Raw genomic sequence first — 27,478 nt, 5'->3', positions numbered from 1 at the left:
GAAAATCAAGTACATATTTCAGTATTCCATAACAAACAGTGAGATCTAAGTTTGTTTTCTTTCATTTCAACATTTCATGAATCCGTATCGTATCTTCAAAATTTCTGAAATAATCATCAACTTTTATAACTGAATTACCATTTTATGGATATTCAAAAATTTCAAAATACGCGCACCGGTTGCTGTTGAAGTTTGATTTTACGCTTCGCAATCATCAGGACCATTGATATTTTTCCAAGAACTAAAAGATTATTGCATCGGTCGACTAAATTCCAAAATATTAGCGTGTTTTCAGTTTTTTTATGTTATCGATTTCTGAAAGGTGCTGTATCATCAATTTAAATAATACCCTAATCTTTATTATTATGTCTGTTATTGATAACGACTTCTCCTTTGAAAGTGTAAAAGAATTTTTGTGCATTCACAAGAAACAACAAAAGGTACAAAAAAACAGTAATATCTTGTTGGTTCTTCCTACTAAAACCCTAAATATATTCAAGTGCCAATTAAACGTTTCTGGATAATTGAGTTTATTTAAATTGTAAAAATTAGAGTTATGATATTATTCGATGTTCTCTACTCAACTAATAGATCTTCGCAACCTATGGCCATCCGGGTATTGAGGGAATTAGAATGAGTTCAAAATATGGATTAAAAAATATTTGTTGTTCATTAGATTTATTCTCAGGGCGCAATAATAGTTCAGCTAAATGTAGTATATGGAATAATATCACTATCTCTATTTCCAAATTTCAAAAAGGCCCGGTTTTCCAGAAACTCCAACTTAGGACATCCTGTATATGAATATTTTCACATTAATGTGTCATCTTGTAAAATGGTCGAATGCTGATTTCTTCAAGAGAAACGAGGACATCTGCCTCAGACTTGCGTTATTATAATTCATCATTTCTATTTTTTTAAATTGTTGACAATTTGATAAGTGCGTTATCTCGATATTGCAGAAAGCATTTTGAATTGAGATCTCGATAAGAGAAGGCCTAGATTCTCTCCAGAAAGTGCATTTTTAAATTATCATTCAAATTTCGTATGATCAACGATAATATCTGAAGTGTCTGAAGATATGGTTATGCACTAGCTGAGATAAATGCTAGCTTGCATTTTTCCACTTTCACTTTTTTATCCCGATCAATTTCCTAGATATCTCTGAAAGTCATTCGAATTGAAATGAAAAGTTAAATAGCGTACGTTGATTATCCATGTCCTTGACCCCTATTCCTACAGCAATGTTACGATTTCTCCTAGTACAATGAGGCAAAGCTCTTGGCGACGAGTAATATGAAACCATTTATAGCAAAACTGACCTACCTGACGAATTTTCATATAGAGTATCATATGTTCGACGTCTACAGAACGATTTGGTCACGTACTGTTTTGACTGTTGTGCATATAATCATTCATAAGCTGTCCTTATGCATCTAGAGATGTGTCATTATGGTCCAGAAAACTATAACACTATCCACTACCTTGTAGACGTTGTTTTTGTTCCGCATGTTTCAATTGTTACTTTGTTGCCAAACCATTCAGTTGGAAACTGTGCTACATTTGAAAATTGATATATGCGATCCACAGAAAAAGGCTTTCTGCTCTCAATTCTAAACCCTAAAAATGTTTCCCCTCAATTTCATTAATCTTATTTTCCTATTGCCGGAGCTTTGTTGCTGATGGCAGCTTTGATAGATTTTTCATCCTTTCTTAGTAGAAAAGAAATTGTTTTCCGATTTCAAAATTTCCACTGACAGAATGCATTTCAGTCCATCCTGAACAACTTTGGTCGCGTTTTTGTCTATTTGCCACAGTCTTAGTGTCCGCACATTTTTGTAACAGCCTAAGATTTTATAATTCTTATTTAACATAGAAAATGGCTATTCAGTTCGGCCAGTTCAGGCTTTGCAAAAGTCAATTTCCATATCTCAGTTGTACTACGCTGGATACCGTTCCACTAGTCCGATTTTGATGAAATTTTGTCTTGGTATATTGAAATATCCTAAGAATTTCAATTTTTTTGAATATATGGTGTGCCTTGAACAAAATTTCACGGGTAACATTGTTACAAAACCAAAAATAACTTACTTTGAATGACGAATGAGCGAAGGCCGAGAAAGCATATAGTGGCACACCCATTGACAATGTTTATTACCTTTTTTTACAACCAAGAAAATATCTTGCCATATACCCGATATTTCATAGTAGCATGTATGTATTCCCATTATTTTCGTATTCAAATCTGCAAAATTCATATTTTATTAACAGGTTTCCTTATTCAGTAATTACATCGGTAATTTACCAATCTTGTCGTCTTTATTACAGAATATTTCCCTCCTGTCAAAAATTCTATGTATATGGAGAACAATTATCGAAAATTACAGCGATAATTGCATTGTAGGAAGCGAAACTGCACTGCGATAATTGTCCTGTTCATAGATGCATAGTTTCTATGCATCTTACACAGTTCGAATCTATGACAATTCCATTCTACATCAGTTTGACAAGTAATGTAACAGTTTATTCGGGAAATATTCCCCCGAATTACACTCGTGCATCAAAATGACCGGATAATTTCGCATTCCAGCGTGTTTTCTTTGAAAAACTGCATTCGGTCATTTTCATTTTTGGAGAAAGAGCCCTCCACCTTCGGTGTCGGGCTCTTTCTCCAAAAATGAAAATGAACTCATGCAGTTTTTATGACAACACGCTGTCATGCAAAATTATCGGTAATTTTGATGCACTTGTGCAATTACTTACGATAATTTCATCGCGAATGTAGATCATGACCTGTGTTCACTTTCACCTCAGAACAAGCTCGAAGAAAAAAGTATTGTTTGTTTACTTTTTTTAAAGGTTTAAAGGTTGAGAGATATTTTTATCGCATATACCTGGAGTTGCTTTTGCTTGCAGGCATTATGCGAATATTTGCTTGCCAGATAAAATGGTGTGTGAATAGAATAAGATAATATTAAAAATTGGGTCTGTTCTCAGAAATATGTCTGCCTTTAAGTGAATACTGCATTATAATGATCGATGGTTCGAGTAGGGATTCACGGATTGACTTGATTTTCAAGCTACTTGGCATGACTTGACTTGAAATCAAGTCAAGCTCGGGCCAAGTAGTAGTTTTTCAATCTCAAGTCCAGTATTTATTCATCAAATACTTGAATTCCATCAAACTACTCGATTTTCAGCATTTTGAAATGGGAACCAAAAATGAATCACTAAAAATAATAACAAAATAAAAATGTGAAAAAATACAGTTTCTCAATATTCAGAAAACTCCAAGCACTGTTTGATTACATTATCTGCTAGCTTAAGAGCTAGCAGAAGCCGCGATTTCTCTTACAATTCGAGAGGAAAAAAATGTTTCTATAGGATAATAAATTGGCCTAAAATTATTGCCAAAAATAAATCTGAAGTTTCAAAGTGCTTCTGCTAGCTTCCTAATATCTCCCCTAATATTTTTGAATATTTCCAAAAGCGAGGTATCGCTGGAAAAGATTTACAAGATAAAATAATCAAATATAGAATTCTTTAAATATGACTCTTCGAGGTACTACATACAAGATACTTTCCGAAATTGTATCTGAAATAGTAAATATTGAGTAGCTTGATATCCAGTCCAGCAATAACTATCTAAAATCAAGTTAAGTCAGGCTCAAGTATGTAACTTTTCACGAGCTTGATTCTCAAATCAAGTAGTTGGCTAAAATATCAAGCAACTTGGCTTGATGAATCCCTAGACTCGAGCATAAAAATCGCACTTTAATGCATAATCCAAAAATGGAGAATATGTTTTTGTCAGATCACAATTCAAAAACATCCAAGACACGCTCTTTGAATGAAGAACACAGTTGGCTTCCGTTCTGGATAGAATCAAATTAATTTTGCTATATTTGAACATAATTGCCGAAGAAAAAAAAATGTCTGACCTCGTTTACTTAATTGGAAAAGTATAGGTGTTCACCGAGTTTTATGTAACTTTCTGAAACATATTATGGAACGAGAACTAGATACGTATTTCACGTATACGACACCACGCATGTTGTCGAAAATAATATCATATCACTTCATATCAGGTTTAGATATTTTCGTTTATTATTTCCAATAATAAAACTCCAAACTTTGAGGAGAGAGCATAATTCTGCATGCACTCTAAGAAGTTAGATACATGAAAATCTGTTGATATAGGTGGAGCATTCATCCTCCTCATTCGATAATACAATTATTGAATTGTGAATACTATAAATCAAACGAACAAATTCACATAAATTTATTATTAAACAGAATTTATATGATATTCAAGTTGGTATCTTTCATAATAAATCTCTGAGATCGTTAGCGAATGAAAAATTCAACCTTCACGTTTTAGAATGTATAAAATTCAATAATTCGTGTGCCGTCCATAGCTTACGAATTATAAAAACAAAAACCAGAGTGGTAGAGTTTCAGTCAGGACACCCAGGTTGAGACTCTCAAGAAACCAAATTTATTTTTATTTCGTAAACCGCGAAATAAAAGGAAATAATAAATATAAGAATGAAGTATGATGTGTTTTTGTAATGATTCAAAATGTTGCGTGGAATAGCAATAGCTGGACAATAATTGTAATATTGTTATGGTTTCTGATAGCTCTATCACGTCACGATGTCTCTAATTTTCGAATATTGAGCTGGAAATGCAATTGCGTCCTAAAATTCAATTCTGCCCTTGCGTGCATAAACTCTCAGATGAGGGAACAAGATTTGAAATTAAGTTTGTTTATGTGAAATTATAATTCGAATGTTCATGCCGAATTCCAATAGGATCGTATCATCATAAATTATAAATCACAGTTCTGTGGTGTCCAATAGCAGAGCCGTATCTAAGTACTATTGCGCCTGTGGCAATATATTAGACAGCCAACCCCCCAGTATCGAAGATTTTTTTTTCTTCCATTATGTTTTTTTTATAATTTTTTTTTTCGTTATTTAAGTCATATATTTTCGTTTTACTGTCCTTGTGCTTATTTTAGGCTTAGTACTTAGGGCGTAGATTTTTTTTTTCTTATGGGGAGAGGTAATCGAAAAAAATTTTTCACAACAACGTTTACGTTTAAGAGGTTTAAATGACGAACTTTGAACCAAATTACTCGAAATATTTTTTTTATTAACAATTCGATTGTTCTTACCTCATACTAGGTTTCCTGAAATGGAGTTGCGAATGAGAATAAGAGATTCCTTGGATAATTTTAAGAATAAAATGTCCCTCAAACATGAGCTTTGTTTTCCAGATACAGGGTGTTTCTTCTTGTATGGTCGTTTTTTTCATTGATGCTTATATCAGTTTATCGAATCTTCATTAATCTTCGCTACAGAATGGGTAAATAAGTCCAAAAATTAATTTATTCATCACAGCTCACTTACTGGACGTTTATAATAATTTAGATTTTCCTGAGGATTACTACAGAGCTATTTGAATTTTTTCTCGGAATCGATAGCAGATACGACAGAACTACAACAAACCAAAAACTGTAGTACTAGACCGGAGTTTCTTTTTACATTTTTTTGAAGTACCAGTACTCCACTAAAAAATAGTTCTGGAGGAAATAAGCGGGTACCCTTCCAGAAAAAATATAAGCGGCATCGCCGACAAAGCGGATACATAAAAGAAAATAATAAACCTCGGACAAAGACGTTCTCGTAGTGCAGTAAAAGTACGCATCTTGAAAGCGATAATAAACTCATAAACCTTAACAGGGCTCGATTATTTTTAGTGCCGCGTCGATTTCAAAAGAGAATAAAATGATTATTGGTTCATTTTATGAAAAAAATTTCGTTCTTCGTCTTTGCGAGAATTCTGAAATTTTATATTTAGGATTTTGGGAAGGGGAAGGTTATTAACCCCAGTAACCGTCATTTCTACGCTAGGGAACGCCAGGAATATTTTGAATGCATGCCACCTTTGAAACGCCCTAGATACGGCTCTGTCCAATAGGCTTATAAAAGACGAGCGCTCGAAAGCTTCAAGCATTGACTTCACGTCGATGCCTTCCGCATCTTCTTAAAATTGACCCTTCAAGATGACCATCAATAGAATAATAAGGAATACCCTTTAAATGCGTTGAGTAAACGGAAACTTGAGGAGCTGTATTCGAGAGCCTAGGCCAAGCCTTTCTTTATGATAATAATAAAATTGTCACGACTACAGCCCAAGCAACAAACACTTGGTTGCGTCACATATTTCGGAGTATATGCCATTTAAATATTTAATAACTTGTCGACGATTGTTTTCATAATAATTGTTTTAGAGACTCAATCCTGCTGGGACCCAACAATTCATTAGTTCAATCAATGTGATCTAATTTGATACTGGGATTGTTTGACCCGTTTTATGGAATAAGTAGACTTGTAGTCACAATAATTTATTGTTGATTATGGGCAGACTTGATACGATAGATCAGACAAGAACGTCACATCATCGTTTATGCCAGTTTATCTCTGTACGTGGAACTATACAACTTTTGTCTACTCTTCATTCATAATCAGTTCAGTTGTTCAGTGCAGTACCGAACTGGTTCTGTACCATGTATGAGTTCTTGAATTATGCCCTTGGAGACCACAAAATTGTATACATACCAGGTGTCCCAAGTTATGGTATACAAGCAATATCTAAATTGCTTTTTATAACATCAAAGTACCTTCCCAATGATGTTTAAAAAAGGTTCGTACATTTGACAGCCTGTGGTAGCTACCCCTCACTTTTCATTTTCAAATGGCACCCCCTGTATATTGTCAGTGGATATTGCGTGTCATTCTATTTGGAATACAACGACAGCACATACTTGGTATTTTTTCATTAATAACAACAAAAACGTTAACATTTTGTGAAGTATGAATTGCAACCAAAATACCTACTATGCAATTCAAAAAACGCAGAAACATTTAAAGCAAGTTTTTCGCTATGAAAAACATCGGTTTTTTAAAACAAATAATTCATCTACTTCTCATATGTGATGTTTGTTCAATCATGGTTGGAGGCATTTAATTTTTATAATTAAATAACGTAAAAGAAGTCACAAAATATTAATGTTTTTGTTGTTGTTACTGAAAAAATAGTGCTATCGTTGTATTCTAAATAGAATAACAATTTTCAGCAACAATATACGGGGGGTGCCATTTGAAAATGAAAAGTGAGAGGTTGCTACCAAATGTAACAATTTTTTTCATACATACATCATTGGAAAAGTACATTGATGTTATTCAAAGCAGTTTTAATTTTTTTTTTTTATCTTGTCAAATAAGCTATATATTGCATGTATACGATAACTTGGGACACCCTGTATAGATATATCCGGTCAAAATCTCCGTCTTCACGAACTTTCTATGAATTTGATGACGCGATCAACACAAGTTTTGCATAAAGCTTGAAAATTTATTTTATATTCATTAGAAAATCTAAACTCAATGCGACATATTGTCACTCAGGTATTTTGATGAATGTACACAAAATAAAGCTTAAAATCCAAATATTCCAAATATACACTCAAAATCTCATCCCAATCGGAACTGTTAGCACAGAAATATTGGTTATCTTTTTCAATATTATTCTTACGTGATCAGCTTGAAATTCTGCAGTTAGCTTGACATAGGTTCTTCCTACCAACACTTTAAATTTGAACTACTTCAGTTTTGTGGTCACGGTACTCTTCTTCTTCGATATTCTTCTTGAATTTTTTGGTTTTTGTTATCCGATCGAAACAACATTTCGAACTGCTATATTTACGGAACTCCTTGTCGAATTATGCCCTTTATCGGAGCCACTTTGAAAATCTCAAACATCTTTCCGTTCGAGAGTTATCTTATTTACGACCGGACCACAGAATGTCACAATCGACGACAAAAGCTAGATTAAAATTATTTGTTTTTCTTACTATAACGTTGTATTTAACCTGATGTACAAGCAGAAGTAGTGACTTCGAATTCAATCACCTCAGAAAAATCTCAAGTTGACAACTTTCTTATGTCAAGGACATTTAAAAACTCACGGTAATTTACAGACGGGCTTACTACACTTTAAATTTAAATTCAGGAATAGAAACGCCTAGCCTTTGGACATTCCTACTTCACGGCATGCATTCTTCTCTTGTCACTGTTGAATAACTGAAATTCAAATAATTTCGAATTTGAAACACGGAAGAATTGTGGCATATGTCTCTGCCGGATCATTTGTGTGGCAACAAACTCATTATTTTGGAAGTGTTGCATAAGAAGGTTGTCGCAATATCTAAGATACAAAATTTCAGTTTATCTCTCTCTTCATTGCGACATTTCGATTTATGAAAAGAATATGCGGTTTTTGACTAATATCAATTGTTGATTTGACTCGTTTTGTTTATCAATGAATTACCAAATCGATCTTCACTGCTAAGTTTAACGCATTTTTCATATAAAAGATTTTTTGATCATCATTAAAACATATTTGATATTTCTGAATTGGAAGGGAATTAGAATTTTCCGATTTTCTACCCTACATTTTCATGAAAAAATGATCGAAATGAAACCTCAAAATTATTAATTCATTTGCAACATACGATTTATAATTTATTCTATATTTTCAATCTGTGAAAATTTGAAAAATTCATATCTCCAGAACTATGAGTGCTAGAACATTGCGGTGAAGAAATTTGTAGACAGTATTATTATAGAAATACAGTTTTATGATTGATCGTTGCAAATTATCTGAGAAATGTTTTTTTTTATTTATTTGTGTGCATGTTTTTTTGCTTTAAAAATTCTTGGATTATCTATTTGAACTTAGAAAATAAATGCTGTATGGTTTTTAAAGAAATTTCATATAGTTTCCGTGGAAACTGTGGACGGTTTACGAACGATTTTTTTTATATTCGATTTTTGGATTCTATACATTTCAAATTAGTGGATGGGTCAATTTTGTTACTCGAACGAATCCAAAAGTTTATAATTGAAAATAATGAAGCAAAATCAGAGCTTTCGCGGCTATATCGATTATGAGAATCGTAGTAGCACCCACCTTTCTGCACCTTCTATATTTCCAATCTGTTAAAATTTGAAAAATTCATATCTCCGGAACTATAAGTGCTAGAATTTTGCGGTACAGAAATTTTTAGAGAGCATTATTTTAGAAATATACACTGTGTCCGTAAAGTATGGAACAAATTCAAATTCAGCTAAACAGACCATTTTAGGAAATAATCCTGAAACACTTCGATTTTTGATTTTAATTTACCGTATTACTCTAGCTGAGCTAATTCCAAAAATGTATCACATGTTGATTCCCATTGGTACAGGGTGGACAAAAATACAATAATTTTGTGTGTGCTCATAAAGTAACGCGTAACATTCTTTATTAGTTAATAATTAAATATTATCGAAAATACTTATTGTTTAGCGGCAATTGGTTTGAATGTATCACTCTGTAGTTTGTTACATTTTTAGATTAATAAAAATGAGCTGTTTCCAAACATGTTTGGTACTTGTGGTCTAGCCGAAAGAATATGAAAGAAATAATTTCTTATTTTTATCCATTTTTATCAATCTAAAAATGTAACAAACTACATAGTGTTACATTCAAATCAATTGCCGCTAGACAAGAAGTATTTTTGATAATATTGTTAATTTAAATAATAACTAAGAATGTTACGCATTACTTTATGAGCACACACAAAACTTTTATATTCTTGTCCACCCTGTAACAATTGGAATCAACATGTGATACATTCATATAACTTCATGATTGATCGTTGCTAATTTACTGAGAAATGTTTTTTTTCTTTGGTTGTGTGCATGTTTTTTATGCTTTAAAAATTCTTGGATTATCTTTTGGAGCTTGTAAGATCAATGTGGTATGGAACATGATTTTTTCAAAGAAATTTCACGAGGATTGCTCATATAATTTCCGTGAAAGCGAAGGACGGTTTACGAACGATTCGATTTTTGGATTCTATACTTTTCAAATTCGAGGGTGGGTCAATTTTTTTTCTCGAACGATTCCAAAATTTTATCATTGAAAATAATGAACCAAAATCTGAATTTTCGCGGCTATATTGATTGTAAGAATCCTAGTAGCACCCACCTTTCTACACCTAGCTATTATCAAAATGGTTTCTAATGGTTTTTACGTCATATAATAGTAATAATGAAGCAACAACACATTTAACAACTCGAACGGGCAATGACCCAGATCGACATAAGTTTAAGCTGATAGCAAAATACTTCATCTCGTCTGAAACTTTCCTTTATACAGAGATGAAGAAGCCAATACGCAGTTCATTTACCTACGCACACGTTAAAATCGACCTGGTCTCGACGTAAGAGAGAAATTTCGTTCCCCCCTTCCATCTCAACGAAATAAATTTTCATTTTCGTTTATATTCACGCCTTCAAAATGCAAATGAACATCCAACAAATAATCGCTAATATATGCCGTACATTATGTAGAACCCAATTCCGAATTTTTATTTAGCGGCGAAGTGTGGTCGAGACATCTTCATCTCCTTTGGTTCACCATAACCTTGATTTTTTTTACATCCGGTATACATTCGAAATTCAATAGATACTTAGTGACTCTCATTATCCGTGTATTAGACGAATTAGTTTCGTAGTGCGGTGTCTTGATGGCCAACGCTGTTTTTAAGTTACGTAATAGTGGTTTTAACAGTTCCAAAAACTGTGGTTTGTTGGCAGTTCGACCAACCGCAATGTGAGTTTGATTACGGCTCTGCTACACTCTCAAAGGGATTTTTCATCATAACTTATTTATCGTTATACTTTAATACAAACGTGTAATCCGTCACTGGTTGTGGAACTATGCTTCTCTGTCCTCGAAAGTCGAAATACATTGTTTTCGGTCTTGGCTCAGAAGTAATGGAACTTAAATATCAGAAAATTGACAAATTTGTGTCTATTTCTTCACAATAATAAATCTTTATGATATATTTAGTTTATTTGTCTTGGAAAATATTTCCAATTCTAAAAATGACAAAGTTCATAACCAAACAAAAGAAAATTCAAAATAACTAAAACTGTACAAATTGAGTAAAAGGTTAACAAATTGAATAACTAAATTAACATAAAGGGAGATGTTCGTTTCGGAATTTTTGTATTTAATAATACAATTTTTCCTATAGTTCCTATAGTTCAATAAAATTACCGAATTTACCAAATCACCACTTGTACATCTACTTCACAAAAATTGCAATTGAGGAACTTCAAACTAACTAAACGTGTCTGTTTCTCTAGTGAAGATTCACAGAAAAATCAATTACTTCAGGTAGTCATAGTTTTCTTTCTTGTTATTCCCATGAAATACATATACAAATCGACATTTACAATTGAAAAAACAATTCTAGAAATTTTAAATTTATCCTTTTGTCGATAATGACTCTTAATCAATAGTTCAACAAAATCACCGAATTTACCAAATCACCACTTGTACATCTACTTCACAAAAATTGCAATTGAGGAACTTCAAACTAACTAAACGTGTCTGTTTCTCTAGTGAAGATTCACAGAAAAATCAATTACTTCAGGTAGTCATAGTTTTCTTTCTTGTTATTCCCATGAAATACATATACAAATCGACATTTACAATTGAAAAAACAATTCTAGAAATTTTAAATTTATCCTTTTGTCGATAATGACTCTTAATAAATGATTACTTCAAATTATAAATGTTGAATGAGTCTACTTGATGAAGTAGACTTATTTAACTTTTGTCATGGAACTTATTTCCGAAAAGAATCACCCATCTTCCATTCTACATTTCTGTGTTTTCTCGATGATCAGATATGGTATCGTTAAACCACACATATAAGTGATACCTACTCTAAATCGTTCAAAACTGCTTCTTATGTTTTCGATGAACGACAGGGTTTTTCAATAGGAATGATAGGTACAATTTTAATTGGTTTTAATAGCAACACTCTGTATTATTTTTTACATTTCCTTTGTTAATCATGGAAAGACACACGCTTCAATAACTGTGACATTGTTGAACTGTTTTAGTGCGATCAGTTGTGAGAAATGAGCAAAATTCAAGAAAATTTCATTGGCAATATTAGGTGAATACTGATTCTAGTTTCAGCTCCATCAGTTTCAGGAATTTTTTGGTTTTTCCTCCTGAAAATATCGCAAATCGTATTAGCATCACAACGAACAGCAGCCAAAGTTTCAAATCAGAAGAGGAAGACTGCTTTTTCATATCATAATTTGCTTTTTACTGAATAATATTGGGTTTGGGAAATTTTTAGAATATATGGAAATAAGAAGCCATTGACAAAATGTGCAGTGTGCTTTCTTTTCGTTTTCCACTTAATGAGCTATATATTCAATGACAGGCTTAAGATACACGTGGAAAAGATTACCGGTACCTATTTTGGTTTGTTCTGAAAGAAACTCTATTGTTCATTTCAGTTTTTCCTGTGACATTGTTATTGAGAAAATCCAACATAATTGGGAAATTTCAATAAGAATGAATTCAACAATGTACCTAGAGTTAAAGCAAAAAGAGTATTAGAGCTACCAGAATAGCAAGCGGAGCTGGTAGAAAATATTGCCGGTTTCTATTCAAAGAAAATCCTGTGTTTTGTTGGTTCTGAAAAAAAATCTATTATGCAACTCAGTTTTTCATATGACTTTGTTATTGGGAAAATCCAAGATAATTGGGAATCACATAAAGACTTTTTTCGAAATCTATTATTCAGTTCAGTTTTTCATGTGACATTGTAATATAAGAAATCCGGGATAATTGGAAAACATATGAAGAATGATTTCAACCATGTATCTGAAATAAAAGCAAAACGAGCGGATACTCCTTTGTTTGATATGACTATTGTATATTGCAGCTTCGATATTAGAATATTCCAGACTACTTTCTCTCCATATATTTTGAAATTTCTCGGTTTCTTACAAAAGGCCAATTGAAAAGTCCCCGGTCTACTATAGTAAAACACATTTTTCGGGAAAATTCGATTTTATTATTCAACATAGTTGCCTTCAAGGGCGATACAGCGATCATAGCGATCTTCCAACTTTTCGATACCATTTTTGTAGTACGATTTGTCTTTGGCTTCAAAATAGGCCTCAGTTTCGGCGATTACTTTTTCATTGGCGCTAAATTTCTTTCCAGCGAGCATTCTTTTGAGGTCTGAGAACAGGAAAAAGTCGCTGGGATCCAGATCTGGCGAATAGGGTGGATGCAGAAGCAATTCGAAGCCCAATTCATGCAATTTTGCCATTGTTTTCATTGATTTGTGACACGGCGCATTGTCTTGATAAAACAACACATTTTTTTAACGATTTCATCCTTCAAACGATCCGATAACGCTATATAATAATCGCTGTTGATGGTCTGGCCGCTTTGGAGGTAATCAATGAACCTTGCGCATCCCAAAATACTAATGCCATAACTTTGCCAGCTGACTGTTGTGTTTTTCCTCGCTTTGAATGCGGTTCATCGTGTGCAGTCTACTCAGCTGACTGTCGATTGGACTCCTGAGTGAAATGATGGAGCCATGTTTCATCCATTGTCACATATGGACGCAAAAATTCAGGTTCATTGCACTTAATCAGCAAACACTGCTCAGAATCATTAACACGTTGTTGCTTCCCATCGATTGTGAGCTCACGCGGCATCCATTTTGCACACAGCTTTATCATGTACAAATAATATTCTTGAAGGTTATGATGTACACGTTCAGATGATATCTCCACAATGTCTGCTATCTCGATCAACTTCACTTTACGGTCATTCAAAATAATTTAGTGAACTTTTTTGATTTTTTCGTCGGTGACAGCCTCTTTTGGGCGTCCACTACGTTCGCCGTCCACTACGTTTCACCATGTTTAAACTTAGCATACCAAACAAGTATGGTTGATTTTCCTGGTGCAGACCGCGGAAACTCTTCATCAAGCCAAGATTTTGCTTCAACTGTATTTTTTTCTTTCAAAAAGCAATATTTTATCAGCACCTGAAATTCTTTTGTCCCATATTTTTTCAAATGAAAAAAGTAGCTACACTAACAATTTTGAACGTATCGTTTGAAGGATGGTACTAAACTAAAAATCATTTATTACTAGCACCGCCATCTGTGCATCAGACTGGGGACTTTTCAATGGGCCTTTATTGATTAAGTGCCTTCCCCTGGTTTTCAGCTAGAACCGCCCTCTGTTGGACAAGGGTAATAATTGGTGAAATTATTGAATCCGAATCCCTCCTGAAAGCTCTCAGGAATGAATATGCCTTTCGATTTATATCAATTCAGAAAAAATATTACTTGTTATTTGTTATTATTCTCGTGTCAAATTTTGACACGTATCGTTTGAAGGTTGGAACTAACTAAAAATCATATGGATTTAATACTAGCACCGCCATCAGTGCATCAGACCGGGGACTTTTCAATTGGCCTAATATTAAGGGGGAATAGATATTGAGAAATATAAAACAACGTGACACATTCCTGTGCTTTAAAAAATACTATTTAAGAATCATGTAAATCAAAGAACGAAAAAACTCATATGACCATTAATACATTCTGATATTCTAGGATACTTCCTAAATCATTTTTCTATTCCTTCGCCAATATGGCTGCTTATATAGGGCTTCAAAATAGAAATTTTACAATGTATTATGGTTATACCATTTTAAATTATTTCATGCCTATTATCGCTGCGAGACTAAACCATTCTGATTCAAAATCTTTTTTCAGGCTAAACTGAGAAGAAGATAAAGCAGCGACGTAATTCGTCATGTCTATCAAATCCATATCCAATGCCAATATCTTGAATTCGCTGGATTCCAAACTGGAACCTCTTAACTCCAAACTGTTGAGACCCATCGAGACCAAATACATTGAACCTATGGATTCCAAACTAGAACCCATGAACACCAAACTGCTGAGTCCCCTTGAGCCAAAATTCATCGAGCCTATGGACAACAACATAAGCAACAATAATGGATCACAAAATGGCAAGATTCTAATGGATGACTCCGAGGTGCCGGAAGAAGAGAAAGCTTTGAACCAAACAGGTCATGATGATGGACCAGATGACAGTGACACTGAATGCGGCCTTGGAAGATGTGCTCCCAATAATATACAGAGCTGGGCGACCAAAGAAATATTCCTTATAGTGTTTTGTCTGTCGTGGGTGCTACAAGGGATGTTCCACACGTACTTCGTTAGTGCTATCACGACGATAGAGAAACTGTTTCAGATACAGTCCAAGGTGACCGGGATGATCATGAGTGCTACAGAGATTGGCCAGATAGGGTCGTCTCTGCTTCTCACTTATTACGGGGGGCAAGGGCACAGACCGAAGTGGATTGCTGGAGGAATGATGCTCTTTGCCATTTCCACTTTTACTTGTTCTTTACCTCATTTCATATATGGCAAACAGCTGATAAGAGCAAATGAGCTGAGTGGCTTAACCACAGATCCAAACACTTGTACCAGCTCTGGTGAAGCTATGGAGATCTTTTCTTGTAGTGATAGTCCATGGAATAACCTGACCAATCCAAATGGTATGGTATATGATTCTCAAGGTATTTTACATACAGCTGGAAACGTGACTGCAATCGACCAAAGGTTACATCATTCTGTCACCAAGATTGTCTTATCAGTATTCTTCATCAGTTTACTGGGTGTTGGTATGGGACAGACAGCTGTATACACCCTGGGAATACCCTACATTGATGACAACGTAGCTAGCAAGGAATCACCCTTATATTTTAGTGAGTATAAATATCTTTCAAAATATTTTTTGAGTAACTACGATGACGTGGGGTTGTGGTTATTTATATTGAGGAAGCACAATATTAAAGCTTGTCAAAAACAGTATAAAACCTCGTCAAAATGTTCAAATTGAGATACACTGCTCAAAAAAATTAACGCACATTATGGAAATCTCAAATTTATTCTACAACTGAAGGTGTTCTCAATGATAATTATTTTTATCAGAATTATGCATGCATATGTTATCCACTTTCAACGTTTTTCTTCAATACAGATGTTTTTTTCCAGCAGGAATAAAAAAAGATGAGATTATGAGATTTTGAATGTATTGGCTCCATTCTGAAATCAGTTGTTCTCGATCAATTCTAGTGATCAATAGTTTTTCTTTCGTTTGATTTTCTACACTCGATCGCTTGCAACGCGAAACATGCAATTTGACCCAAGCGGTAATTTTGCGAGAAGAAGGGTAGACATACAGAAGAATTTCTGAAAGGTTTGGAGTTTCCCATACAAGTGTGTCCAGAATGTTGCAGTGATTCAGGGAGACAGGTATGAATGTCCGAAGACCAGGACAGGGTAGACCCCGGATAACAACTGCCATTCAAGAACGTTACTTGAGAGTTTCTTCGTTGAGACAACGGTTTGCAACCGCTCGCCTCCTTCAAAATCAGCTTGAGCAAACTCATGGGGTCCAAATTAGAACTCAGACAATAAGAAATCGCCTCAGAAAATATGATTTAAGTCCCCGTGTCGCGGCAAGAGGCCCAGCTCTTACCCCAGCCCATCGAAGGGCGCGTTTGAATTTTGCGAGAGAGCATATCCATTGGGAAGAGGCTGATTGGGAAAGAGTTTTCTTCACAGATGAGTCTAGATTCTGCCTCTACCATTGTGATCGACGTTCCCTTGTATACAGGCGTCCACATGAAAGATATGCTCAGTGCAATTTCCTGAATACTACTGGTTTCGGGGGAGGATAGATTATGATATGCGGTGGAATATTTTTGACTGCTCGCACAGACCAAGTGGTCGTTTATAATGGAGTTATGAATGCTGATAGGTATATAAGGAACATTCTTGATGAGCATGTAGTGCCATTTGCCCCATACATTGGTGAAAATTTCATTTTTATGGACGATAATGCCAGACCCCATCGTGCGCGCATCGTTCAGGAGTACCTTGAAGAGGTTGAAGTCTCTCGAATGGAATGGCCAGCAAGAAGTCCAGATCTCAATCCGATTGAGCAGGTTTGGGACAACCTCAATAGAAGGCTGAGAAGTTCAGAAAATCATCCAGCTACTCTTAATGACTTAGGAATCCAACTCAGAGAAATCTGGGAAGGATTAGATCAGAACATTTTAAGATAACTCATTTTGAGTATGAACCGTCGTTGCCGAACTGTAATTAACGCAAGGGGTGGAAATACCAAGTATTAAATCACTTATCAGCATTCCAGTATTTTGAAAATTGTTTATTCCTTTTCTTTCACATAAAATTCGGAGAAAACCGATTTTTTTTCCATTTAATGTGTCTTGTTTCGTTTAAAACCTTTCCGAGAGAACATAAAAAATGAGTTATAAAGTCAATGTAGAGTTAACTTTCATTAAAATTGAGATTTTCAGAATGTGCGTTAATTTTTTTGGGCAGTGTATTTGGAAATGAAGTCATATTTTCAGTTTATGAACATTTAGATAATCCTCACTGTTTTTGAGCTCTGGAAAATAATTTGTACTTTTTCAGATTTCAGCATTCTGCCTGTGTGATATTGTTTATGGCTATACAGGCATATATTTTGTATAAGTTGCTCCAATGAAAACCTTCTTATGATCCCAATCGGTTGATACAAATTAAAAATACCGTATACTACCTACAAAATATGCAGGTACACGTGTATCCTAAAAACAAATTGTGTTCTTCCCAAATTATTCTACAATTACCATATCTGGGTCACAAAACGATCTGAAAAATGAAAATTACTCGAATTATGATATTGAGGATAGGTTATGTGGGACATTCATTTAGCCCACATCGAAAGAATTATCTTCGTGCGGTTTTATTATCGAATCATCATCAATTCTCAAGTCGTGTCATATTCGATGTTTTGTGCTTATTATAGGTTCTTTTTCACCGTGCCTTGAATTTCAAACCTAAAATTCATTGTTTACGTGATATTCTTTATAATGGATAATTTATGGAGGGAACATTTGAGATGTTTCCATTATCTATGTGGTTGGTTGATTGCCCAATTTGTTCTTTCTGCACTCAGTTTTCCCATATTTGTTTCGAATGAGATTTTGGGATTTGAACTCCGGTGATTTTCATTTTTCATTCCCAGTTCCCAGATGGGCTCGTTTATTTACAAATGTTGAGTTCTGAGTCATGTTGTCTCATAAAAACTGAATAATCCTTCCATTTCAGACTGACTTTTCTTGAAATAAAAGATTTATTCTCAAATTTCCATGTATGGGATCGTATTCATGAATCCATGAAAATTTTAGGAAAAAAGAATATTTCTACATGCGATTTCAATGTCGCACCTTTCTCCCAAGTGGAACCCGATAAAAATCTATTCCAGTTCTTTTCTAAGATCTATTTCTGATGTACATCACCCAATTCCGAAAACCATTCGCTCCAGTAAAATAAAATTCTATAGTCAACACGTGTTTCTTTGATGAAGAAGATCTGGATTTCTGGATGCCTTCTCGAAATATCTCCACTTCTATTTATATCACATATCGTTCAATTCCAGATATTAGGGTTTCGTTATTCCAGAGGAAAAAAGAATTTTCATAAAGTAGGTCATCTTTTTTATCAGATGCTACTCATGAGAAATGATTGTGGAATGAAACTTTCCTATTTTTACTCCACCAGGCATTTAATAAGTAAAAGGGGGATATTCCTTTTATATTTATGGTTATTTATTCCTTTTCATATCACAGCATTCCATACAAATTTTTCATAATAATAGTTCCTCGTGGACAAAATATAATGAAAAAAATACGAATGATAACTCGGGTATGATTCAATTATCTGTCTAGCTCTGTATATATTTTGAACTCATAAAATTACTTACTGTATAAAATAAGTAAGATTAAAGACGTATAATAGTATGAAAATTCTGAATGGAAAACTTTGTTATTTTTTTTAACCGAATTAGATTTCGTCAATAGAATAACATTAGGGACTTTGTCAAGAAAAAATGTGATTGCAATATGGTACAGCGTTGAAATGACATGGAGTCACCTCCACATCTCACTTTGGTCGTTAGCGCAACAATAATGAACAACCCACGCTTCTCTTTTCAATATTGCATTATTATCGAAAGATTATTTATAGACATTCATTTATATTCACTTTCTCACGTAGACAAACGATTCTATTCTGGTTAAGTTCTCGACATCGTAAACTCAAGCTTAAGAAATTCCGACAAACAGATATGAGTTTCAAAAATGTTTTGAGGTCAGAAATGAACAGTTTTTCTCATGTGTAACACATGCGCTCATTGAAGGTATAATTAACACATATACATACACGTTGAGAGTAGTCGATGTATATACATATAATTTATTCCATGGATTTGACGACCAGCATATGTATATTTCAGGTACAGAAATACAAAATTGTTGTATTTCTTTTACCAGTCTGAGGAGAATATGAACTGTAAAAAATAAAATATGGAACAGATAATGAATTTATTAGCCTCTCTGTAGTGTCTATTATCAATTAATTTCATTATCCGTAAAGTGAATGTTTGAGAATACATATATATTTCTTTTCTGTTGACAGTGTATTTCCTAGATACTTTTTTTTTCATCTAAAATTCTCTTTATCGGTGAAAGAACTGCAACTTGAATCCTGAAAATAATAACAGTTTAGTATGGAACCAGTTGCAAACTATAGCGAAACAACATATTTCAGTTTGCTATTTCACCTTTGACTTATGTTGATCATCAAATTTAATCATCTAGCTGACTCTGAAAACTGTTTCTTTGCCAGAGTAGGACCAAGATGATAACTCATACACTCAAATGCATACTATTAGTTATTTAATAATGATAACAGGTCTTTATTTTAACCTCAGCGAAGTCAAGCTGATAGCTTCTCCACTCAACTGAAGATGTCAAAAGATGACAGCTTCAAAAGTAACAGCGGGCTTTTCAAAATGTAACCTCTTATTGGAGAGTATCATCGAGTATATAAACTTGGTGATTTTATGGTTAGAATAGATAAAGTAGTGAGCAATACCATATATTCCGAATTAATTCAAAATAGGACCATTATTTGCTGTTCTCTGACCCCTACTATCGATTTTCTGTGCTCCAAAATCACATGGATCGAAACAACTAGTTCTGCACGATAAGAACTCTTCTATCTAAGCACGAATTGTATTTTCATTCAAACAATACGGGAACATTGGTCGTTGACGTATAATACATAGGTTGAAGCCAATAAAGGTACTCACGCAAGCTGTATATACGTGGTGTGAATAACTTTGTCAACTATATGATTACAGTTATAGAAGTTATATAACTTCGCAACATTATTTTTGCATAGCAGGAAGCAGTTGCTTTCTTATATGAGGGGATTGTCATACGGCTGATGCATAACTGTCAAGTTCAATATACATATCATCTAAGAGGGGTCATATTATAGGGTATATGGCAGTATAAAAATGTAATATATTAAGATTAGACTTTCAACATTGGTTCATCAAAAAATATCAAATATACAAAAAAGAACACTGGAAAGTATATAGGGCGAATTCACTATGACGCCAATTTGTAGTGCACACGTGTGTAATTTAAATTTTGCTCCTAATTTCGATATTTTTACAATAGAAAGTGTTAGAAATTTTGAGAATTTGAACAAGTTTATTTTCATAATAAGATCAAACGGATTTATACAGTAAGAATATCAGAATAATCAAAAGAGAAAACTAACATATCCGAGTGACGTCACTGATGACGTGTTAGGTAAAATTTTTGTGGCCTCTTTGAGTTATATTGTTTGATAGCTATTTTTTGTGAGAAATATTTAAACGAAGTGAAAATATTTCTTCATAAATTGAGAGAATTTGTCAAATAGCCTATCGAAACCCACCTATAAATTATTTTGGGTTCATCTGTGGATTTTGTGATATTGGATAAATTATCATCAGGATTCAATAAAAAGATTGCGATGAATTGGAATTGAAGTGCGTCCACCCTTCATTGTAAATCAACAACTTATTAGCACAATTCTTATTATTTCTTTTTAATAATTATGTGCTGTGGATGATGAACTAAGAATATCTATAACAAAAACAGTTCGATCTTCCTCGGTTATTTCTAATAGGGTCTTAACACCTTTAAAGTAGATTTCAAATCGGTCTCAAGACCGGCTTTTCGACATTCAAACAATTTCTTTTTCAAACGGTACTCTTATGAAATCGATAGGATATACGAATAGAGAAATGCGTTTCGGAGCAGTCAAAAAACCAAGCGAGAAAGATTCAGTTGCTATTGATGTACATTAACGTGGCCTCAGAGAAAGTACCTGCTTATTCTCATGAGACCGATATATATCTCAAAATGTGAAGTAACTACTTATATAAAAAAACATCAACCTCATTTTTGGGGACCTACTTCTGTGAGGTTCACTTGTTTCTGGTTTATTGAACTGGCTCAACAAATTTTCGAAGAACGAATAGAAATTGTTGGTTGCTCTACATTTGGAAAGATAAGTTTATACCAAGATTAATGAACCTTTGAGCTGTACGGGATATTGTATTGAAAAAAGTTCCAAACTTATTTCTCCTGCTATTTAAATCAGACTTTTTCACGTTCTTGGAAGGAATTTTTATAAATTCAAGTTCTGAAATGTTAAGAAAAGTTCCGTTCGAACGACTCATATAATGACATAGCGTACAACTTTGCTTCATCGTTTTTTTCCGAAATTCGAGGCTTTATTGTGAAAAACTGGGTATACATTCAATATTGATTGGGGTTTGGTGCGATAAAAAAATGTTTACAAAAAATATGAAAGTTATCGCATGGGAATGGGGAAAGCTCAATTCCAGAAATGCAGGTTATAACGAAGCTTCGTAATTATTTGCTCAACATGGATTGAGGTTTGGTGTGATGAAAAATTCCTAGAAAAAATATAAAAGTTATCGCATGTGAATGGGGAAAGCTCAATTCAAGAAATGCACGTTATAACGAAGCATCTATTCAACCCCAAAATTCAACTGGGAATAATAATTCATATTTGACTCGTAGTTTGAATACCTAATGAGATATCGAATACAGTATCGAGATTGATCAGAATCAACGATACGAAGAGCACGTGCAGGTTGATTAACGTGGACCTTCATCATAACACCACTTCTTGTTATATTTTTGAATAGCAACTCAGCAACGTGGATGACCTGAAATGCATCCAGAATGAAGGGAACTCGGAAGCGGCGAACGATCACTAATGATATTTCGAAAATTAAAAATGATCGGCATAATAAAATTGGCAGTCCGAACTCAGCACGACGCATAAATATTGGATATTCGACAATTGATTCTTGTTCAGATATTGCTTTCGCGTTTTTTTCCGGAATCTTTATTGTAAAAAACTGGGTATACATTCAACTTGGATAGGGTTTGGTGTGATGAAGAATTTTTACAAAAAATATAAAAGTTTCGCGAAGCTCAATTCAAGGAATGCACGTTATAACAAAGCATCTATTCAACCCCAAAATTCAACTGGGAATAATAATTCAATATAAGATATTCGACAATTGATTCTTGTTCAGATATTGCTTCCAGGTTACGAAATACTCGCCTGAAAACTGAATTAATTTTCAATCTTATCATGGAAACTCGATGAATGAAATTTATTAAGAATTTATTGGCTATACCTCTAGTCTTCTCTGATGCACTCGATGCACTGAGTGCTAATAGCACTGGCCTCAGTTCAGCCAGGATTGACACCGCTGAAGAAGAAAATCATCTATTTCCTCTAACCTGAAACCATGCGACTGGGTTTCTCGATTTTGAAAAAGTTCGCGAAATGAAAAAGTAAACTTGATTGATGGTAATTTCAGAATCTGAATGACTAGAACCCACATTTGAACTATATAAAACAATCTGAATCCCTGAGTACTAATTATCACCCAGCGCAGTCTATTGTCCGCTATCCTCAAACCTTACGAATGGATTTCTGTTCCGAAAAAATTGTCTAAGTGAAAACGTGAAAAGAATGATACATAAGCGTACAACTTTGCTTCTGACGTTTATTTCCGAAATTCGAGGCTTTATTCTAAAAAACTTGTTAGACATTTATGATTCAAAGTATTGTCCATCACTGGCCACTACTTTTTCCCATCTTTCGGGCAGCGTACGAATCCAGTGTTAAAAAAACTGGTCATCTTTTGAAGCGATCCACGAATCGATCAAATTTTTTCCGAAACTCGAGGCTTTATTGTAAAAAACTGGGTATACATTCAACATGTATTGGGGTTTGGTGTGATGAAAAATGCTTACAAAAAATATAAAAGTTATCGCAAAGCTCAATTCAAGAAATACACGTTATAACGAAGCATCTATTCAACCCCAAAATTCAACTGGGAATAATAATTCATATTTGACTCGTAGGGTGAATACCTAATGAGATATCGAATATTGTATCGAGATTGGTGGAAATCAACGATACGTAGAGCACGTGCAGGTTAATTAACGTGGACCTTCATCATAACACCTCTTCTTGTTATTTTTTTGAATAGCAACTCGGCAACGTGGATGACCTGAAATGCATCCAGAATCAAAGGAAGCTCGGAAGCGACGAACTAGCACTAATGATACCTATTTCAAAAATTAAAAATGATCGGTATACATGTAATTGACATTCCGAATTCAGCATGACGCCTCAATATTGCATATTCGACAATTGATTATTGTTAACTTCAGATATTGCTTCCGGGTTACGAAATACTCGCCTGAGAACAGAATTAATTTTCAATCTTATCATGGAAACTGCATGAAGCATGAAATTATTAAGAATTTATTGGCTATACCCCTAGCCTTCTCTGATGCACTCGATGCTCTAAGTGCTAATTAGCGCTGGCCTCAGTTCTGCTAGAATTGACACCGCTGAAGAAAATCATCTATTCCCTCTCGTTTTTGAAAAAGTTCGCGAAATGAAAAAGTAAACCTGGTTGATGGTAATTTCAGAATCTGAAAAACTAGAACCCACATTTGAACTATATAAAACAATCTGAATCCCTGAGTACCAATTATCACCCAGCGCAGTCTATTGTCCGCTATCCTCAAACCTTACGAATGGATTTCTGTTCCGAAAAAATTGTCTAAGTGAAAACGTGAAAAGAATGATAATAATAATACATAAGCGTACAACTTTGCTTCTGACGTTTATTTCCGAAATTCGAGGCTTTATTCTAAAAAACTTGTTAGACATTTATGATTCAAAGTATTGTCCATCACTGGCCACTACTTTTTCCCATCTTTCGGGCAGCGTACGAATCCAGTGTTAAAAAAACTGGTCATCTTTTGAAGCGATGCACGAATCGATCAAATTTTTTCCGATACTCGATACATTCAACATGGATTGGGGTTTGGTGTGATGAAAAATTTTTACAAAAAAAATATAAAAGTTATCGCGAAGCTCAATTCAAGAAATGCACGTTATAACGAAGCATCTATTCAACCCCAAAATTCAACTGGGAATAATAATTCATATTGGACTCGCAGGGTGAATACCTAATGAGATATCGAATATTGTATCGAGATTGGTGGAAATCAACGATACGTAGAGCACGTGCAGGTTAATTAACGTGGACCTTCATCATAACACCTCTTCTTGTTATTTTTTGAATAGCAACTCGGCAACTTGGATGACCTGAAATGCATCCAGAATGAAGGGAGCTCGGAAGTGGCGAACTATCACTAATGATATTTCGAAAATTGAAAATGATCGGTATTCATGAAATTGGCATTCCGAATTCAGCATGACGTTTCAATATTGGATATTTGACAATTGATTCTTGTTCAGATATTGCTTCCGAGTTACGAAATATTCGCCTGAAAACAGTATTAATTTTCAATCTTATCATGGAAACTGCATGAAGCATGAAATTATACCCCTAGCCTTCTCTGATGTACTCGATGCTCTAAGTGCTAATTAGCGCTGGCCTCAGTTCAGCTAGAATTGACACCGCTGAAGAAAATCATCTATTCCCTCTCGTTTTTGAAAAAGTTCGCGAAATGAAAAAGTAAACCTGGTTGATGGTAATTTCAGAATCTGAAAAAATGGAACCCTCATTTGAACTATAGAAAACAATCAAATCCTTGAGTACTAATTATCACCCAGCGCAGTCTCTTGTCCGCTATCCTCAAACCTTACGAATGGATTTCTGTTCCGAAAAAATGGTCTAAGTGAAAACGTGAAAAGAATGATAATTATAATACATAAGCGTACAACTTTGCTTCCGCCGTTTTTTCCCGAAATTCGAGGCTTAATTCTAAAAAACTGGTTATACATTTATGGTTCAAAGTATTGTCCATCGCTGGCCACTACTTTTTCCCATCTTTCGGGCAGCGTACGAATCCCGCGTTGAAAAAACTGGTCATCTTTTGAAGCGATCCACGAATCGATCGAATTTTTTCCGAAACTCGAGGCTTTATTGTAAAAAACTGGGTATACGTTCAACATGGATTGGGTTTTGGTGTGATGAAAAATTTTTACAAAACATATTAAAGTTATCGCAAAGCCCAATTCAAGAAATGCACGTTTCAACGAAGCATTTATTCAACCCCAAAATTCAACTGGGAATAATAATTCATATTTGACTCGTAGGGTGAATACCTAATGAGATATCGAATACTGTATCGAGATTGGTGGAAATCAATGATACGTAGAGCACGTGCAGGTTAATTAACGTGGACCTTCATCATAACACCTCTTCTTGTTATTTTTTTGAATAGCAACTCGGCAACGTGGATGACCTGAAATGCATCCAGAATGAAGGGAGCTCGGAAGCGGCGAACTATCACTAATGATATTTCGAAAATTAAAAATGATCGGTATACTGAAATTGGCATTCCAAATTCAGCATGACGCCTCAATATTGGATATTCGACAATTGATTATTGTTGACTTCAGATATGGCTTCCAGGTCACGAAACACAGAATTAATGTTTCAATCTTATCATGGAAACTCGATGCATGGAATTATTATGAATTTATTGGCTATACCCCTAGCCTTCTCTGATGCACTCGATGCACTGAGTGCTAATTAGCACTGGCCTCAGTTTAGCCAGGATTGACACCCCTGAAGAAAAAAACATCTATTTCCCCTAACCTGAAACCATGCGATTGGTTTTCTTGTTTTTGAAAATGTTCTCGAAATGAAAAAGTAATCATTATTGATGGTAATTTCAGAATCTGAAAAACTAGAACCCACATTTGAACTTTACAAAACAATCAAATCCCTGAGTACGAATTATCACCCAGCGCAGTCTATTGTCCGCTATCCTCAAACCTTACGAATGGATTTCTGTTCCAAAAAAATTTGTGAAAACGTGAAAAGAATGATAATTATAATAATACATAAGCGTACAACTTTGCTTCCGCCGTTTTTTCCCGAAATTCAAGGCTTTATTTTGAAAAACTGGTTATACATTTATGATTCAAGGTGCTGTCCATCGCTGATCAATACTTTCTCCTATCTTCCGGGCAGCGTACGAATCCCACGTTGAAAAAACTGTTCATCTTTTGAAGCGATCCACGAATCGATGAATCAATGAACAGAAAAACTGACGTTTATTTCAGAATTTTACAATTTCTATTTTTTCGAGCCTTACTTGCCAAATTGATAAACTGAATACTGCACACAAATTTCATCGACTTGAATTTATTAACTGATTCATAACTAATCTAAACTAGATAGCTTACTAACTTACAATCACAAAAGTAACATCATAACCATAATAGTCATAGATTTTTTCAATGAAACAATTAAACCAAATTCAAACATCATTTTAAAATTTGTCTTTTCAATTGTTATAACTTCAAATTATTAATTAATTTTTATTTCTACAGTTAATTCATCTATTGTATAGTCACTAACCCTTTCAATTATTTGGTGATGCCCTTGAAAATTTGAAAGAACATGAAGTTATACTTCAATTTTTGTGATGATAAGATTGTTACTAACTTTGATAAGTGAAGGTCATGATCATACATTTGAATGGTCAATCTAAAATTTCGGTGTCAGCTGACTTCCTGCGTTTTGGCTATTATCGAATCATTTGAATGAGTATTTGAAGGAGTAAATGTCTTTTAGACAGACAAAGGAATCCTCGTTGTTTCTCTATAACAAAAAAATATCGTACGAAGTTATTTATTTCTACATAAATCGAAACAGTGTTATCGAAGCCTTTCAAATTGGGAACTAGAAATCAATATTGTGTATTGTCGAAACTCGAGGAGCAATTCGGGATAACAACAGCATCAGAAAGTTATTATTGTTCTCTCTTTTATTACACAGGATATGATTCTAATATTGTGAACCAATTCTCAGGTTTATCCTTGGGATTTTATTTTATTCAGGAATATTTAGTTTTATTGATAGACAGTGAAGATTTAACCTTGAATTCAATTATCCCCCAAATCGATGAAATGAGATGGATCTGTTCAACAATTGGCAGAATAAGGTCCCTCAGAAACTGAATCACTTAT

The 27,478-nt window shown here is 34.2% G+C and overlaps 1 protein-coding gene across 4 annotated transcripts in view; it reads left to right on the top strand.

The window, feature by feature from the left end:
• LOC123685571 (solute carrier organic anion transporter family member 74D-like) overlaps positions 1-27,478 on the top strand; it is a 64,037-nt gene that overhangs the window by 17,868 nt on the left and 18,691 nt on the right. For 3 of the 4 annotated variants that reach the window (XM_045625247.1, XM_045625246.1, XM_045625245.1), the window contains one exon: positions 14,735-15,756. In XM_045625247.1, coding sequence (XP_045481203.1) covers positions 14,775-15,756 — 982 coding nt within the window. In that variant the 5' untranslated portion in view covers positions 14,735-14,774. Of the gene's footprint in view, positions 1-10,706; positions 10,729-14,734; positions 15,757-27,478 lie in introns of those variants that run through there. The other variant, XM_045625248.1, reaches the window with a different exon arrangement.

Source organism: Harmonia axyridis, chromosome X (assembly GCF_914767665.1).
Source record: "Harmonia axyridis chromosome X, icHarAxyr1.1, whole genome shotgun sequence".
Taxonomy (NCBI): domain Eukaryota; kingdom Metazoa; phylum Arthropoda; class Insecta; order Coleoptera; family Coccinellidae; genus Harmonia; species Harmonia axyridis.
This window is presented reverse-complemented; position numbering and strand designations above follow the sequence as displayed.